Here is a 16,626-nt window from a genome sequence, read left to right on the forward strand (position 1 = left end):
GGGCTAGCGGGCCCGGGCAGCTGTGTGGCAGCCTGCAGCTGCAGTCGGGAGTCGAGGGGGAGAGGTGCCTTGGCGTTTGGGAGGCAGCTGCGGTCAGGGGAGTGAAAGGGAGACTGCTGTTTCGAGAGAATGCGGAAGATGTGAATGGGGTCAATTGACGCGCTTGAATTTTTTATGAAGTAACTGACCTTCAAGGTTTTATAGATGAATGTAATTGCGTAAAGAGCATCGCTGTACTCTGTTCGGCACGTGAAAAGCTTTTGTTTCCTTGGAAGATGAGTTACTGTCACTTGGGGAAGAGAAGCGCAAGATAAGCAGAAGGAGCAGCCCCTTGCTTACATTAAAAAGTAGAAAGATATTCTTCCTATGTTGCCTCAGAAGGATAGGCCCTGTACCAGTGCTATTTCTAGTACAAACAGGTGATCCAAATGAGCATTGCTGGAAGTCAGTGGATGGCCAGAAAACAAGGTTATGCCTGTGCTGCAAAACTGTTGGTTCACAATGAGCCACAAGAGAGTATCGTGTTGTAATCAATTACTTTTAAAAACTGGTCTTTGGCCATGTTGAGGCTGCCTTATAATACCCCTGTGGTAAATATTTATATATAGTGATAGATGTCTGTGTACTCCAGAAACCTAAAATAAATAGTTTGTAATGACTTATTGGCACCAGTGTATGATGGTCCAGAGAATTTGATAGAATAAGCTACCAATCAACCAGATAAATTGCTTATATGTTACCTGTCTCATCTTAACAAACAGTAATTCAATATTAAAATGTCTTGAGAACACAGGCTAAGGCATTGCTTTATTGCTGTCTGTCTTTCTCTTTTGCTGTTATTTTTAGAACTTCTCACAGAGTTTGATGCCTCAGTACAGTGTAAGTTTCTTTTGAAAAAGGTGTTTTTCACATGATGAAAGAGGACAACAGAAAGGTCATAACATGCTGGATCCTATGGTCGTTTAACTCTATCTCCATGTATTGCTGCAGTGGAGTCAATATGTTTCCATGTAGTCTCTAATATGCCTTCTTCCTTGTATTGCAATGTTTTGTTCTGTTTTGAGAACAGTCTCTGATTTAATTATTTCCGTCATTGTGTTTTAGCAGCTCCATTAATGTGTCCTTCTTGGAGTGTCCCTTCTTTAAGTTTTGTTTTGGTTGGTTTTTTTTTTTAATCTAGAATGTATTCTTTGTTGCCATTGGGAACCTGTATCTTGGAGCCATAGTAGCAGAGGCTGTGGAGGGCGTCGGGTTTTTCCCTGTAGTGTCCCCATGGATTCAGGGGGGGACAAAACTTGTCCTGTTTTGCCCCTCTTGCCTTCCTAGACAATGCCACCACAATGCTGTACTGTTCCCTACCCCACCAAAGTGGTAATAGAAGTCATTTTATGCTGTTAAGACTTTAGCTCAAAATGGTCAAAACCCAGAGAAAGTATTTCTGGTATCAAGAATGCTGGGCCAGTTGTGGCCAACTTGTTAACTACACATGAATGCTTGCAAAGTGGAACGGTTGGATTTCTTGAAACATTGAGAGGGAGAAGCTTTTCCAGGGCTTCTAAGGAAAGAATATCCCTTCCAAAGGAATAAGGGAATGCTTATGTATAGCTGAAAAGGATTAAATCTGGGGTTGTGTGATCTACAGAAAGAGCAATTTAGGGTTATTAGCCATTTCTGTGTACAAAGAAATGAGCTCCCCTTTCCCCTGCTCAGCTGTGTCTTCTGTCTACTTCTGTGTATCCTGTGAGGTATCTAGATTTTGACCCATTTACCTGCAAGCAATCTTTTGCAGGAGAAGGAAAAAAAAAACCATACGAACAATGGGCTGTATTGTGCTCAGGCAGTAATTTGTGTGCTTCTGCCAGCTTGAGTGATGTGGCTCACCCTACCTCTACTTTGTAAAGAGAACACTGCTGAAAGGAAGCCAATATTGTGTAGTCTAGTGATAAATCCTTTAACTTCTACTTCTGACTGCCTGGCAGATATTCTAGTAAGAGAACTGGTAGTTGTGACCCAGCATTTCCTTCTATCCCTGTATGCAGAGGAGTGCTGCTGTTACAGGCTGGGGGGTGCATTCTGGGGAACATGACAGAGCAGAAGGGCAAATTTGCAGTACTTCCTGCAGCAATGTTCTTCCTCAGCGTGCTGTGGTTGTTGCTGCTTGGCTTGACTATTATGAACAGCTCTCTTAACAGGGAGTGGAGACCTGCCTTAGCATGTCTTTTCTCAAATTGTCAACCACCTATTTTGCTGTAGAGCTTTGAGGTTTCTTCTTTGAGTTCCTGGAAATTGGTAGTGGTCAAGACTGGGGGAGTGATTGGGCTCATGCTAGAAGCAGCCTGAATATCTGTATATTCAGATGTTTCTCAGTCACTGGGTCACTCAGGATTACATGTCTGTGTCACATCTGGAGGATATCTTTGGAGCTTATAGCTCATTTCCATCTTGCTCCTGTCTGTGTGTCCTTTATTTCTTCCTAACCCTTGCTGTCCTGGACAGCTGGGACTCCAAAGGGCATAGAGGCTGAGGACATCCATCATCTTGGTGGTCAGAATAGCAGGAGGTTTTGGTTCTCACTCTGCCATGCCAACTTGACTAGCATGTACGGGTTGACTGCAAAAGAGTAAAGTGTGGAAGAGAGTTGTGTTGTGTGCGTGTGTGTGGTTTGTTGTTGGTTGGAGGGGTTTTTTTTTGGGGGGGGTGGGGGCGTTTGTTTTGGTTTTTGTTTTTTAGGAGCAAGATACCAGTCAGTTTGAAATTGGCCATAGATGAAACAAGCCTCAGGTATGCTCAGTAGCAGTGCACTGTGGTGATGCTGCTGGAGATTCTGATAGTTGGCAGAAGAAAAGTTGTACTCGTGCTAGTTTTGTGTTGGCAGACTTATGGCAAGTGGGTACAAATGTCTCTATGTGACTGTCATGCTTTTCCTTGGTAGAAAAATCTCATGATTTCGACGCAGTGTAGGTGGAAATAATTTCATATGACAGTCTCCACAAAACTAAGTGAAATTTGATTTATTTGTGAAATAAGCTGAAACAAAATTAACTATAATAGACTGGAATTAACACATTATGTGTTCAAACAAGTTGTTCTCTGGTTTTGGTGTTGGAAAAGTCTGATGGTTTTGTGTTTTGAATTATAGGTTGAAGACTTTGGGCGACAAATCAAGAGAAGCAAAAAAAAGCAGGCAGAGGTACTTCTGAACATCTTAATGTATAGCATTGATCTAGAATGTTCTTGTTAAAGAAAAATTTGAAAGTGGCTCATATATATGAGCCAGTTACAAAAACGTTTGCATATAATTTTACATAATATTCTTTTGATAACAGAAAAGCTTAACCCTAAGGTTGAGGAAATACTTTGCTTAATAGAATCTTGATTGACAGGCCTAAATAATTTCTGATGGCCATCAATCAATTTATAAATTACTATTTAAATTATGTGAATATTCTGTGTTATTGTAGTACTTTATAAAAGATTCAGGTTGCAGTACACTGAAATGTAATTGTTTACAATCTCTGTGAATCTCATGTACTAAAATTGTAATTCAGTTTTTTTAGTGCAAGAACAGAAATATGAGCCTTTTTATTGTGGAAAATATATGTATAATGGAGTACTTCAATTATCTGTTTTCATCTCTATTGCAAGAAGATTTAAGAATTGTGGTGGGTTTTTTATCCCCTGCATTTTTGTATCTTGTTCATTTTTTCAAACTGTGTAAACTGTAGGGAAAGACTACTTAATGTCTGTAAATGACATCTGTGAATGTTGCTTCTTCAAATAAGCTCAGATGTGTTTTAGTGTAAAGCATGTTCTTACTAAAACACATTGTGTAGACACAAATTAGTTTTAAAACAAGCCCTGAAAAAAAAATAAGGCATCTGAAATAAACTGTATTAAGTTCTGAAGCTTGATGTTTTGGATGTAAAGGTTTGTCACGGTTTAACCCCAGCCGGCAACTAAGCACCACACAGCCACTCGCTTACTCCCCCCTCAGTGGGATGGGGGAAAGAATCGGAAGGGTAAAAGTGAGAAAACTCGTGGGTTGAGATAAGAACAGTTTAATAGGTCAATGTAAAGCAAAAGCTGCGCACGCAAGCAAAGCAAAACAAGGAATTCATTCACTCCTTCCCATCGGCAGGCAGGTGTTCAGCCATCTCCAGGAAAGCAGGGCTCCATCACGCGTAACAGTGACTTGGGAAGACAAACGTCATAACCCCGAACGTCCCCCCCCTTCCTTCTTCTTCCCCCAGCTTTATATGCTGAGCATGACGTCATATGGTGTGGAATATATCCCTTTGGTCAGTTGGGGGTCAGCTGTCCCAGCCGTGTCCCCTCCCAACTTCTTGTGCACCCCCAGCCTACTCGCTGGTGGGGTGGGCTGAGAGGCAGAAAAGGACTTGAGCCTGTGTGAGCACTGCTCAGCAGTAACTAAAACATCCCTGGGTTATCAACACTGTTTTCAGCACAAATCCAAAACATAGCCCCATACTAGCTACTGTGAAGAAAATTAACTCCACCCCAGCCAAAACCAGCACAAGGTTTTTTAACAGAAGACTGGTTGTATTGACAAGACACAGAAACTAAACTAAGAATGGGTGAAGGTTTGAATAAAACTATTTCAGGCAACTGCCTTCTTTGTATATTTCCAGTCTATAATATTTCGGTTCATCTGGTGTACTGTAAATATCCATCACTTTTTGAGAAAAGCATTGGGTGAACCAACTGGTTTATCACAAACAGGGGAATGCCAGGGTGACTTCTGCTTTGCTGATAAAGTTCTGGGACAAATACAGCTTAGCTTGATTGTAAGGATAGTGAGAGCTTGTGGGTCAGGATCAGAGGAGAGGCCAGTAAGGGTGATGTTGCAATGGGAGTTTGTCACTGACCATCTGATCAGGGAGTGAATGATGTCTTCAAAAAACAACTTGAGGAATTCTCTGTAGCATTAAACCCCTATTCTTGTGCGGGCCTTTAACTTCCTTGACATCTGCTGAAAGGACAGCACAGCGGGATGCAGTCAAGAAGAGTTCTGGAGGGTGTCAGGGATAACTTCTTGATACCCTCTTCATAACTTCTTTGGCATGCAGGAATAGCCTTAGGAAAGCCAGAGCTCACCTAGAATTGACACTTAAAAGTGATGTCAAGGACAAGAAGAAGAGCTTCTAGCCCTGCATTGGTAATAAAAGGCTGAACAAAGAAAATGTGGGATTGTTGATAAATGGGGTGGATGATTTAGTGACGGCAAATATAGATGTTGTTGAGGTACTCAATGCCTTTGTTGCTTCAGGCCTCACAAACAAGGTCTCCCAGTCCTCTGTGCTTAATGAAAGGAAGAGACTGACCAGTAGTGGATGAAGATCAGTTTGGGGAACTTGACCCACAAAAGCCCATAGGATCATATGGGCCAAGAGGTACTTCATGAAATTCAAGAGGTACAAATCCAAAGTCTTTCCCTGGGCAGAAAGTATCCCCTGCAACAATACAGACTGGGGCTGACTGACTAGCTGGGAAGCAGCTTTGCTGGAAAGACCCTGGTGGTCTTGGGAGGCAGCAAGCTGAATGTGAGCCAGCAACATGCCTGGCAGCAAGGAAAGCCAACAGCTTCCTGGGCTGTATGAACAGGACCACAGGTGGTGGGATTGAGGGAGGTGATTATCCCCCGCACTCAGCACTCCTTAGACCACACCTAGCTACTGTTTTGGGCCCCCGATGTAAGAAAGACATTGATAACCTGGAGCAAGTTTAGTGGAGGGCCACCAAGATGGTTGGGGTTGGAACTCTCTGTATATGAGGAAAGGCTTGAGACCGGGGCTTGTTCAGCCTGGAGAATAGATGGCTTTGGGGAGACCTAACAGCAGCCCATCATCACCTATGAGGACGTTATCAAGGAGGTGGAGCCAGACTCTTGACACTGGTACGTGGTGGGAACATGAAAGGCGATAGGCATAAGTTGAAACAAGAGATGTGCAGACAGGAAAAGACTATAAGGAAAAGCTTTTTCTTCATGAGGACAATCAAGCAGTGGAACGGGTTGCTCACAGAGCCTGTGAAGTTTCCGTTCTCCGAGGTTTTCAAGTTGCAACTGGACAGAGTCCTGAGCAAGCTGGTCTGATCCCATAGCTGGTCCTGCTTTGAACAGGAGGTTGCACTAGAGACTGCCTGAGGTCCCTTCCTACCTCACTGATTCTATCATTTTTCCCTTGGTTTAAGGAAAAAAATGTTTCATTTATGGTATTTGGTTTTTTCCATTCAAATTGTTTGGATGACAGTGCAAATCAGTCTATTCTGGTAATCTTCCAAGAGATGAATCTTGGATGACATCAAGATCTTCACATAATACATCCTTAAAAGTGCTGCATTGTTAATTTTCTTCAACTTACGATAAGTTGCCTTTATATTTGAAGCTGTTATTAATGAAAATGTATGTATACTATAGGAGATCATTAGAGCATTAAACCAGCAAAGATTCTTTAGCTTAGTATTTATTTTTAATGTAGAATGCATTAAGTGCACTATCTTTATTGAGGGACATAAAGAACTTGTGTAGTAGTCTTATTTTCAGAATGTTTCTCTCCACTGTTTTAAGTTAAAACAATGTTCATCCTGCATGTTTGTTAACTGTACTAAGAAATTATCTCATAAAAGTTGTTTTTAATGGACATAGTCAAAAAGAGGTAAGAATGGGCTACCGTAAAATAACAGGGGGGAAAAAAACAACCCTAGCTGTGGAATATTCTTGTAAGATACACTGTGTAATGCATTTTAAACCAGAATTGACAAAATGTTTGTGAAAGTGGACCGTAGGGAATGTTTCTGTGCTCAGCATATCTGTCAAACGCAGATGAGTGTGCACACATATTGTATAACAGCTTTCTATTCATTACCAACATTTGTATATTTACAATTTGTTTTATAGAACTGTTCAGTGTTTGCCAGAGTTTTCTGCTGGACTGGAATTACTGAGCAGGTATGACCTTCCATTTCTTTGTTAGTGTCTGCTTCCTATAATTTCAGAAATAACTTTATTACGTTAAGAAAAGGAGAAGAAAATGAAGGTGTTACTAATAGGTTTTTTGGATGTTCTGCAGTGAGTGGAGTGGGGGTGGTTACCAAATGATAAATATGTTTGAAGCTTGCCCAATCCTTAAGTGCTGTCATGCTAATGAAACAGAAGTTCTGAAGGAGAGGCAACATTTGAAAGATGACTTTAGTTCAGGGTCTAATGCACAAGGGTGAAGGAGACCAGCACTGAGGCCCAGCCTGTAGTTTTAATTTGACTCTTACATATTTGATATGGTTTCATTCAGTTATGATAGAGACAGTATGCCTGTCATTGCCATGAAAAGAAAGTGTGTGTATTTAATGACATTTTTTCTGAGTAACGGAAGCTATCTGCATTATAAATTTCCTTTGTATTTTTTTTTTTTTTTTAAATTTTTTCCTTTTGGAAGAAAGTGTATTCCGTGTGTATTTAATCACATTTTTTCTGAGTAACGGAAGCTATCTGCATTATAAATTTCCTTTGTATTTTTATCTTTTTTTTTTTTTAAATCTATTCCTTTTGGGGGTGGGTGATTACAATCTTGTTAATTTTTTTTATTTTCTTAATGAAATTAGATTCCAAGTAATGCTTAAGGCTTTTATGTTTAGTCTTATAAATATTGCTGGGTCCATTTCGCTCTTAATGTAAGCTAGCGATTTAAAAAACATGAATCACTTTTTCTTTGAAAGAAATTATTTCTTACTGTATATTTCTTTCTGATATTTACTCTTCTACCAAGACAACCTCACAGCTTTTTAAACTGTTATTTCTGGTAGTCCCTGTAAATATAAGCACAGTGGTATCCATGAAATCTTCTTCTTTTGTAAGGGGAACACAGGAAAAGCAGTCATTTATATTTGTTCTCTTCAGATATGAAGATGCTTGGGCTGCCCTTCACAAAGGAGCCAAAGATTGTGCAAAAGCTGGAGAGGTAAGAAAAAATAACAATGCCACACTCGTTTCTTTTAAAATGTGTAAATAATTTTAAACTAAAATTTTTAGTACCAGTGTACTGGGTTAACCCTGGCCACTAGGTAAGCACTCACACAACCTTGTTCACTCCCCCACCAGTGGGACATAGGAGAGAACAGGAAGAACAAAAATGAGAAAACTCATGATTCAAGATAAAGACAGTTTAATAATTGAAGGACAGAGGAGAAACGAGTGGTACAAAAGCAGTCACTCACAACCTCCCACAAGCAGACCGATGCCCAGCCAGTCTCAGAGCAGTGGTTACCTTGGAAGACCAAACGCTTAGTGTTTATTGTTGAGCATGATATATGGTATGAAATATCCCTTTGCCCAATGGTCAACTGTTCTGGCTGTGTCCCCTCCCAACTTCTTGCACACACCCAGCCTACTCACTGCAGGGGGAGTGAGGATCAGTGGGAAAGAGAGAAAGCCTTGACAATGTACAAGCATCGTTCAGCAATATCCAAAACATTAGTGTGTTAACACTGTTTTGGTCAGAAATCCAAGACCCAGCACCGTATGGGCTGCTATGAAGAAAGTTAACTCTATCCCAACTGGATCCAGTACAAACAGTATACTGAAAAAGTAATGCTCCATATTGCTACTTGGGAAAAATGCCAAGTTGCATTGTTTTTTACTGTGGTTTTAAGATGGTGTTTGACAGGCAGCTGATGGAATGGATCATAATGTCCAGTTCCTCTTGTTTCTCACAGCTCTTCCACATTTGATGGTACTCAGCCTACAATTAATATTCTTAAAGTATTAAATATAGATGTTGCAAAAATAGAAATTGTCTGTGATCATGTTTCTCACGAGGTATCATCTAACAAGAATTATCTGAAGTTCATTCTCCTGTTTACTTTCTGATACTGCAATTACTTTAACAAACATCGAGTGTGAGAATTTCCTAGTGCTTTTAAAGTACTTTTCAACTGATACGTTGACACCCAGAATTTCTTGTCTTCTTTCCTTTGTTCAGATAGTTGCAATCACTACTTGCACTTAAGCAAAAAATATTAATTATACCAGCTTACTGTTTTTCTGTGGGATATGTTAGGTTAGAGAAGGATATTGGGAAGTACGACTTTGTCAGAGTGTGACAAGAAGGGATGGTAAAAATAAGACATATCCAGAAGTTCAGGTGGTCAGTTTTTGCACTCTTCACCATTATTTGAAAGATTTTAAGTTAGCTGGGAATATTACTTTGAGACTGCTTAAGACATTTTAACGTTGCCAATAAATGGCAATGTAAACAATAAACAATAATGTAAACAATGTAATGTAAACAATAACGTAATGCAAACATTAAATAATGTGATGCAATGTAAACAATTGCAAAAATGATGTTGCATGTTACTGCTGTAGCTCTTTAAAAGCACTGGGGGGGGGGCTGGGAAAGTGTAGAATATATTTGGAGTTGAGGCGTGTTGGTGGTTAGTGTCAATCAGGGTAGGGCTGTTGCCTGACACCGCTGCCCTCTCCTAGTGGGCAGGAAATGCCAAGGTTCGACTTGTCTGGCTGAAAAGATTGAGGAAGTGTCTGTGCTTTCTCCTGATTTTGTTCAGTTTTCCTGTCCTGGAAGTAAAGTGACAAGTTGTGTGGTTTATTTCTGGAATGAAGGGAAAGAAAACTTCCAGTAAGTGCTGCCAATGCATTGCTCTGCTGGTCTGCACCAGACTTTGCATTTCAAACCCTGTTTAAGGAGCAGAGAGGGTGAGCTGGGTGGCCATGGTGCAGAGCAGGACTGAGCTGTGCGGTTCTCTGTCCTGGCTGAAACCTTCACTTTGGCCAGCTGCATCCTCCCTGACTCCTCTGGTTTCCTTAGGAGTCTTCTCTTTATCTTTTTCCAATGGATAAAAACCTCACTGCTTAATGTATTTTGAAGAGGTGTATTTAGGGTAAGAAAGATATTATCTTATGTTCTTCTTTCTCTTGCCTAATAGTATGGCCCACCTTTTCCATGCGTTCCAGTGAAAACCTTCAGTTTAATTAGAGATGAAGTTCTCTCTGCCAGCTTTGGGTGTTTTACTGCTCATGATGATTTTCTTTAGAAGATCTCTTAAATTACTTGCTTACAATTTTTTAATGCTTGCAATAGTTTGCTTTAAAAATTGTAGTTCTGAAAACAATGTGAGGTTTCATATAAATAAAACCAATGTAACCTTAATCTTGCGTATTATGGCTGCTTGGGAAAATGAGAATGAAAAGCTTTCAAAAAGACTTCAAAATTTTCCATGAAATTCAGATGTTTACTTTTGGGAGCATCCAAAATATGTATTGCTTGTGGCTTTTTTGTTTGTTTCTTTTTTATAAAAGTAGAAAATACAGGGTTCAATAAAATAAGAGTTGGTTAAGCACACAAGATTGACTGTACTATATCAGACCTAAAGGTCCACTTGTCCAGTATCCTATTTCTCGTACTGGCCAGTAGCAGATAAATAAGACAGCACAAGTACTTTATAAATGTTGAATAGAAAAAGGAACATGAAAATTTCAAGCTTTAATTGCTGCCTACAGTCTTGCCATGTTAAATTATAGATGCTAACTACCAGTTCCATCTACAAAATTGTCCTAAAAACACTGCTTTTAGATGATTGTAATTTTAGCTGCATTTAATTCTCTCTGGGCTGAAATATTTTTCTGGTGTTTGCCCCCATCTCATGATAGTTTGGGGTTTTGTTTTTTTTTATTTTGGTTTTGTTTTTTTATTTACTGTTTAATGGATATAAATGCCATATCTCATTCTCAAAAATAGACTTGGCTTTATTTAAATAAGGATGTTGGTCTTCTGAAATGTTTCATTACTCACTGGGCTTTGGAATAAGTTTTCAAACCTTATCTGGTAAAACAGGATGGCTTTTTGACAGGGATAGATAGTTGGAGGAATTTGGTAACGGGAGAAGTTGTTGTTGTTCTAAAAGAATCTGTCTGAAGTGGGTAGAACTGTAAATCTTTGAGAACTTCCTTTGCCCATTGCTCAGACTTTTTCAGTTTCTGCCACTAAATTCTACAAAAGCTGGGGAGTTCAGAATGCAGATACAGCCATGGGCTGCAGTTGTGTACAAGAGGAAGAATGGGTAATGGAACTAAGAACAGGGAAACTATGATTGAATCATCTCAAGTATTATATGTAAGGGAAACGTTTGTTACCTAAGATCTCTTGATCTTTCTGTTTTTCATAGAATCTGACCTAAATAAATAAAACTTTTAAACAGTGTAACCTCTTCTCATTATACTATTGTATAATAAAAGTTAGGAAGACTCAAACAACAAAAATTGAACTTCCATAGCAGTGTGTTCATAAAGACTTGCAACTACTGCAGTTTATCACAAGAGCAGAAGAGCAGGACTGTTAGAAAGGCAACTTTTTTTTAAATGTAATTCCTTTTATTTAATTTTGTAGAGTATTTTGAATGTGCAGAATTTTCAGTTTTGTTGTTAAGATTAAATCAGTATGAGTAGCAACATTAAACTAAGTTATTGATCTAGTACGTTGTAGCACTGCAATGTTGTTATTGTGTACCAGTACAACGCTGCTGTCAAAATTCCAGATGCATGTTATTTACCGTTAATAAAATCCATAAAATATTTCCTGCATTGATGAGTATATTGAGAAATAACTTTTTATCTTATTTTGATCGGTGCATTTTGGTATAAATATTTCAAACTACAGGGGCTTTCTTAAGCATGTTGTATATTTACTTGAGAAGTACACAAGTGGCAGTGCTATAGCATTGCTGTGCTGACCTTATGCTTGCAGATGCATGAATTCTAAAAATTAGTCAAGATGCTCATAAATAGGTACATCAATTTGCAAGTAAAGAACCTGTTTGTTTCAGCTGGTGGATAGTGAAGTTGTGATGCTTTCTGCACACTGGGAGAAGAAAAGGAACAGTCTGGTGGAACTACAGGATCAGCTGCAACAAATACCTGGGTTTTTAGCAGATCTGGAATGCCTCACGGCAAGCCTAGGTAAGGTTTTACAGACATAACAAGCATTCAAGTCAGTACAGAGAATTAGACTGAAGTTCAGCTGTTGTGAACTTTGCAATTATGAAATTTAATTTTGCTTCCCAAACACATCCTTTCTGTTATAAAACAGTAGTTCTTAAACAAACTGGTTTTGTAAAAGAGCAAAATTAGTAGCGGTTGCTCTCCCAGCAGTTAAAATATGTATGTGTCATTATTTGGGAAAAAAAATTGTGTGACCACTGCATGTCTTGGTGTGAACAGTTGACAATGATTATTCTTGAAGTCTTTTTAAATTCTTAAAGATTTGTAAGTAGTGTGAACACTCATATGTAGTTGCTTCTCTTTGATTAAGTCTATATAATTTTATATAATAATTTGTTTTAAATCATCATTTGATTTGGGGGAGCAAGAAGTTTACCTGGCTTGGGACACTTTCAAGGCAGAAACTTTTTGTTGAGAGTAGTTGTTGGTTCCAAAGCTAGCTTCCATAGTTTAAGTTAGTGTACAGGGTTTAGCTATTCTGAAATGATACCCAGCTGGGTGAAGCTAGCAGTGCTGCGTATTAAGGTTACCAAATACCTCATGTTTGTTAGATGGGTTCCAATTTTTATAACTTTGCCAAATGTTAACCTGTTCGTTTAATTTAAAAGATGAAGGCTTTAGTGGACTACTTCTGGAAACCTCTCATACAACACAGTTGATCCACTGTTGAAAATGAAATTAGGAAAAAATGATCTGGCCTTTTAGTCTCTGAAACGCTCTAGTGTTACTGAGCCTTGAACTGGGGATGCAGCATCTGACAAGTAGCAAGCCTTTCTGTCAACGATAGGCCTCTTGGCTGCCTCCATGAAAATCTGTTCAAGTTACATCAAATCAAAGTTTTGAAAAAATGCTGTCTGTGCACGGATTTTAGTAGCTAAGTTCCCCAGGGACTCTGCCTGCGCTATTCTTATACCAGCTGGGAAGCATGCAGAAATTCTTCATGTAATTGCAGCTCTTGTTTTTTGTGGGGTGGGCTGGATTTGTGTGCTGGCATCTGATGTGAAGAGAAGGAGGGTTCTTTTCTGTGTTCAAAGGCTAATTTCTCATTCTTCTATGGTCAATGGATATGCACAAATAGGCTTTTGTTCCTAGGTAGGCTGGTAATAACTTTGCTATTTCTTTCTGAACCAAGGAATATATTTCATTTTTTATTACAATCTTCTTATACCACTTTATTTATTTAGTCTTTATCATGTGTGGTAACCATTTAATGTTGGCTCTTTGAAAAGCGCAATTATTTTCTAAGGAAATATCAATTCAAATAATGATTTATTTAAATACTGATTTTAATATCATCATGCACAAAATGATGCGGTCCACTGGTAGACCAAAGATAAACAATATAATAAAAACCTAATGGAATTGTCTTTATAATTCACAACTGCAAATGCTATAAATCCTGATGAATTGGGGTTACCTTCCCATTCCTAATGCTATAGTTTTATGAACCAGAATTAATCTCACCCTGATTGTAGAATTACTTGGATGTGTCTCTAGAATATTTTTGATACTGCACAAGTAGGATTTAAGGAAGCATTAACCAGCCTGCTTGGGGAAGCTAATGAATTTTGAAGGCTACTGCTAAGGTTGTGAGATTTGAACCAAATCTTCTAGTCTCACCTTGTGTGTCACATTTCAAGTAATTTACCTAGAGGTTTTTATTAGTTCCTCCTAAGCACTGTCAGTTTTTTTGGAATTGTTTTTTTCTGATAAGTTTTATAGAGTCTATTTGAAGAGAGAGGTATAATTTATACCAAATTCAACATCTATGCTTCTGGAAGTGATTTACCAGAAATTTGCTGTGATACTCTGCTCACTGTTTTTACTTTTTATAACTCTGAACTATCTGCTTTTTATAAATGTAAACTGTATTCACTTTTCCAAGAGAAGACTAATACTGTGACTGTGAATTTTAAACACGAGTGAAACGTTCTGTAAAAAAAAAGTGAATAGAGTATTATAAACTGCCGTGTCCTGGGTTGTGCATCCAAGATATAATTTGGCTAATTTTCATCATTTCAGAAAAGTAATAGTTCTGTGTTGTTAAAGCTATTACATTTTTCTAATAAATCTATTAATGCTTTCATTTTGAAAGTAGATAGGGAACCCTGGCTGCTTTTGATAAAAGAAATTTCAGATAATGGAAATGAGCCTTTTTAGTGACCTACTTAAAATTGGTATGAATCATGTACAGGTTTTTCAGCTTTTGCTGTGTATTACAAGACACATTTTCATTAGCACTTTTATAAATGAAGTCCTTAAACTTAGGTACTCACATTATCAGTCATCCCTCACTTCAAGTAAAAAGTCTGTGTCTTCATTTGATAAATTTATTGTATTATGCAACATCTTGTAGCTGCTGTTGAAAACTTTGAAGAAAAAAGTACTCTCGTGAAAGTGAAAAGGACTGTTATTGCCCTTTCAAAGTCCAGAATTTGAATGATCACTTAAGCCAATTTTTATTTGAGATGTTGTAGAAAATATCTGCTTGCCGATATCTCACGTACTTGTCTTAATATGAAATATGCTTCATGTTTGAGCAGGGGCATTTTGCCCAAATATCTATTTTTATTTCAGCAAGCCAATGCACACAAACCTTAATTAAAATCCAATTTTCTCCCCTTTTTTTTTTCTAAAACATCAAATGTTAAGTATCAGCTTGCTATTGGTTTCAGAAAGGCTGGTCATGAACATAGGTGACAGATCCAATATAGGGTGGAAATATTTAGACTGGTGAGACTGGGAAGGAAATAAGGCTGAGTATATATACACAGAGATAAAAGCCATTGCTTCCTGCTCTTTAATAAATATTTTTTTCCGAAGTATGGGCTAGATGGGTGTGAAAATCCGTTAGGGAAACAGAAACTTTTCGCACTGCTTAGGGGAGGTATCCTTGTTTATATCTTGAGCAGAAGGTCATGCTTTATTTTCAGATTGTGTAGCAAGTATGAAAGTGGCCATTTTCTAGCTTTGCAAAATTCAATCCAATTTGTTCAGAATTTGCATTAAAAAAAAAAATAGCAGCCATGTTCCCTTTGTTTAAGAAGTGGGGTTAAAGACTTCTTAATGGCTTCTTCAGACATTCAGGAAATGTACTAGAACTTGTGAAATATAAGGTCACAGTGATTATAATACCTTTTTCATTAAATACAAGATTTTTATTTTGGTAACATTTGAACTACTTTAAGAACTTAATACCCCATATTTTGGACACTTGTTTTGCAGCAAAAAAAGTGTGTTTTAATGAAATACACTTATTTTCTAATTTCTAGATAAAAATGCCAAAGATTTTTCCAGTTTGACTAATGCAGTATACTTCCAGCAACATCTTGTATTCTGAGATTATAGAATTTAATTTTTGTTCATTTCTTCAGTTTGTAGACAGCCTCTGAAGCAGTACTTTTAGGAGGAAAAAGTGTCGTGAGTAATAGTCCATAGACTTGTCTCTTTGGGGAAGACGTGAGTGTCTTTGGGGAAGAGAAGTCATTAGTTTACTATTATCTATTTATTAATTGTGGCTTATGTCAGGATTTAGATATTAGCAGGTATTGGTCAAGTAAAAGTGAATTTAAGACCAGACAATACATTACTCAAGATTCTTCACAGAACTGGCATTTGAACTTGGACTTCTGAATTGTGTTTGATTATTTCAATAACAGTTTCTTTTTCATTAGCATCTAGCAGTTGATAGCTCTTGAAAAAGAGCTGGATAAATGTTTTGTGATGCAGAAATCTAGAACACACATTCCATTAGAAGACTCTAGTTTTTAGTGGTTTCTTTTTGATTTTAAAATTATTTTTAAAGTTAGGAGAGCTGTAAAAACTTTTGCTGTAAATAAGTAACAATTTGCAGTTGGGAAAATGTTTAAAGAAAATCATATTTTATTATTAATTAAAACAATTTTTCTAACTGGTTGATGGTTGTTTAAAAACTGCTGTTACTTTTCTTGCTTTCGTGAGTTTCATTGTCTGAGATGAAACGACATTTATCTTTTACTGAGAAAATCAGGGAAAATATTGGGGAGATGTATGTAAAACCAGGGAATTTGAATAATATAGTGTAATGATACCTATGTTCAACACGGAGTTTTTCTCTGTCATAAGCTCCAGAGCAGAATGCTTCAGCAGAGAGGGTTGTTGTATAAGGTAGAGGTATATATGTATAAAAGGCATATAGTTCGGTGTTGTAAATTTGGAAATGTCTGTGGCTTGAATACAGAAGAAAAAATATCCTAGTATACTTGCTATGTAGTTTCAGCAAAGAAGCTGTTTTAGCTTCATGTAAATGGTATGATACTAGCTGGGTTTAAGATCTTTTCTTTAAAAACAAATCAAAATTGGGCACTAGTAGAACTGTAATTATATAAGTAATTTTTTTCTTCCTGTATGCATATGTCTTTCAACTGCTCATTTTAGGCTTTTAGTAATCTGTGTCTCTGTCTGACCTACAGGTAGAGAGAATTTCTTTGATGTAATTGTTTCCATCCTTTCTGTTTTCTACCTTTTTGCCTTTTAGTCAGAAAATGAATGAACTTTGTAAAAATGTCTTTAATTCCTCTTGATGGTTTCTGTTGTTTTGGTGGCTGGGACAGTACAGG

The 16,626-nt window shown here is 37.8% G+C and overlaps 1 protein-coding gene across 2 annotated transcripts in view; it reads left to right on the forward strand.

Annotated features, from left to right (window-relative positions):
• Positions 1–3,144: 3,144 nt before the first annotated feature.
• The window catches only part of DTNBP1 (dystrobrevin binding protein 1), a 68,276-nt gene continuing 54,794 nt past the window's right edge, over positions 3,145–16,626 (forward strand). Inside the window, exons 1-4 of one of the 2 annotated variants that reach the window (XM_009326492.1) lie at positions 3,145–3,190; positions 6,917–6,967; positions 7,913–7,973; positions 11,854–11,986. In XM_009326492.1, coding sequence (XP_009324767.1) covers positions 11,875–11,986 — 112 coding nt within the window. In that variant the 5' untranslated portion in view covers positions 3,145–3,190; positions 6,917–6,967; positions 7,913–7,973; positions 11,854–11,874. Of the gene's footprint in view, positions 3,191–6,916; positions 6,968–7,912; positions 7,974–11,853; positions 11,987–16,626 lie in introns of those variants that run through there. The other variant, XM_009326491.1, reaches the window with a different exon arrangement.

The sequence above is a fragment of the Pygoscelis adeliae genome, unplaced genomic scaffold (genome assembly GCF_000699105.1).
Source record: "Pygoscelis adeliae isolate BGI_AS28 unplaced genomic scaffold, ASM69910v1 Scaffold186, whole genome shotgun sequence".
In the NCBI taxonomy this organism is placed as follows: domain Eukaryota; kingdom Metazoa; phylum Chordata; class Aves; order Sphenisciformes; family Spheniscidae; genus Pygoscelis; species Pygoscelis adeliae.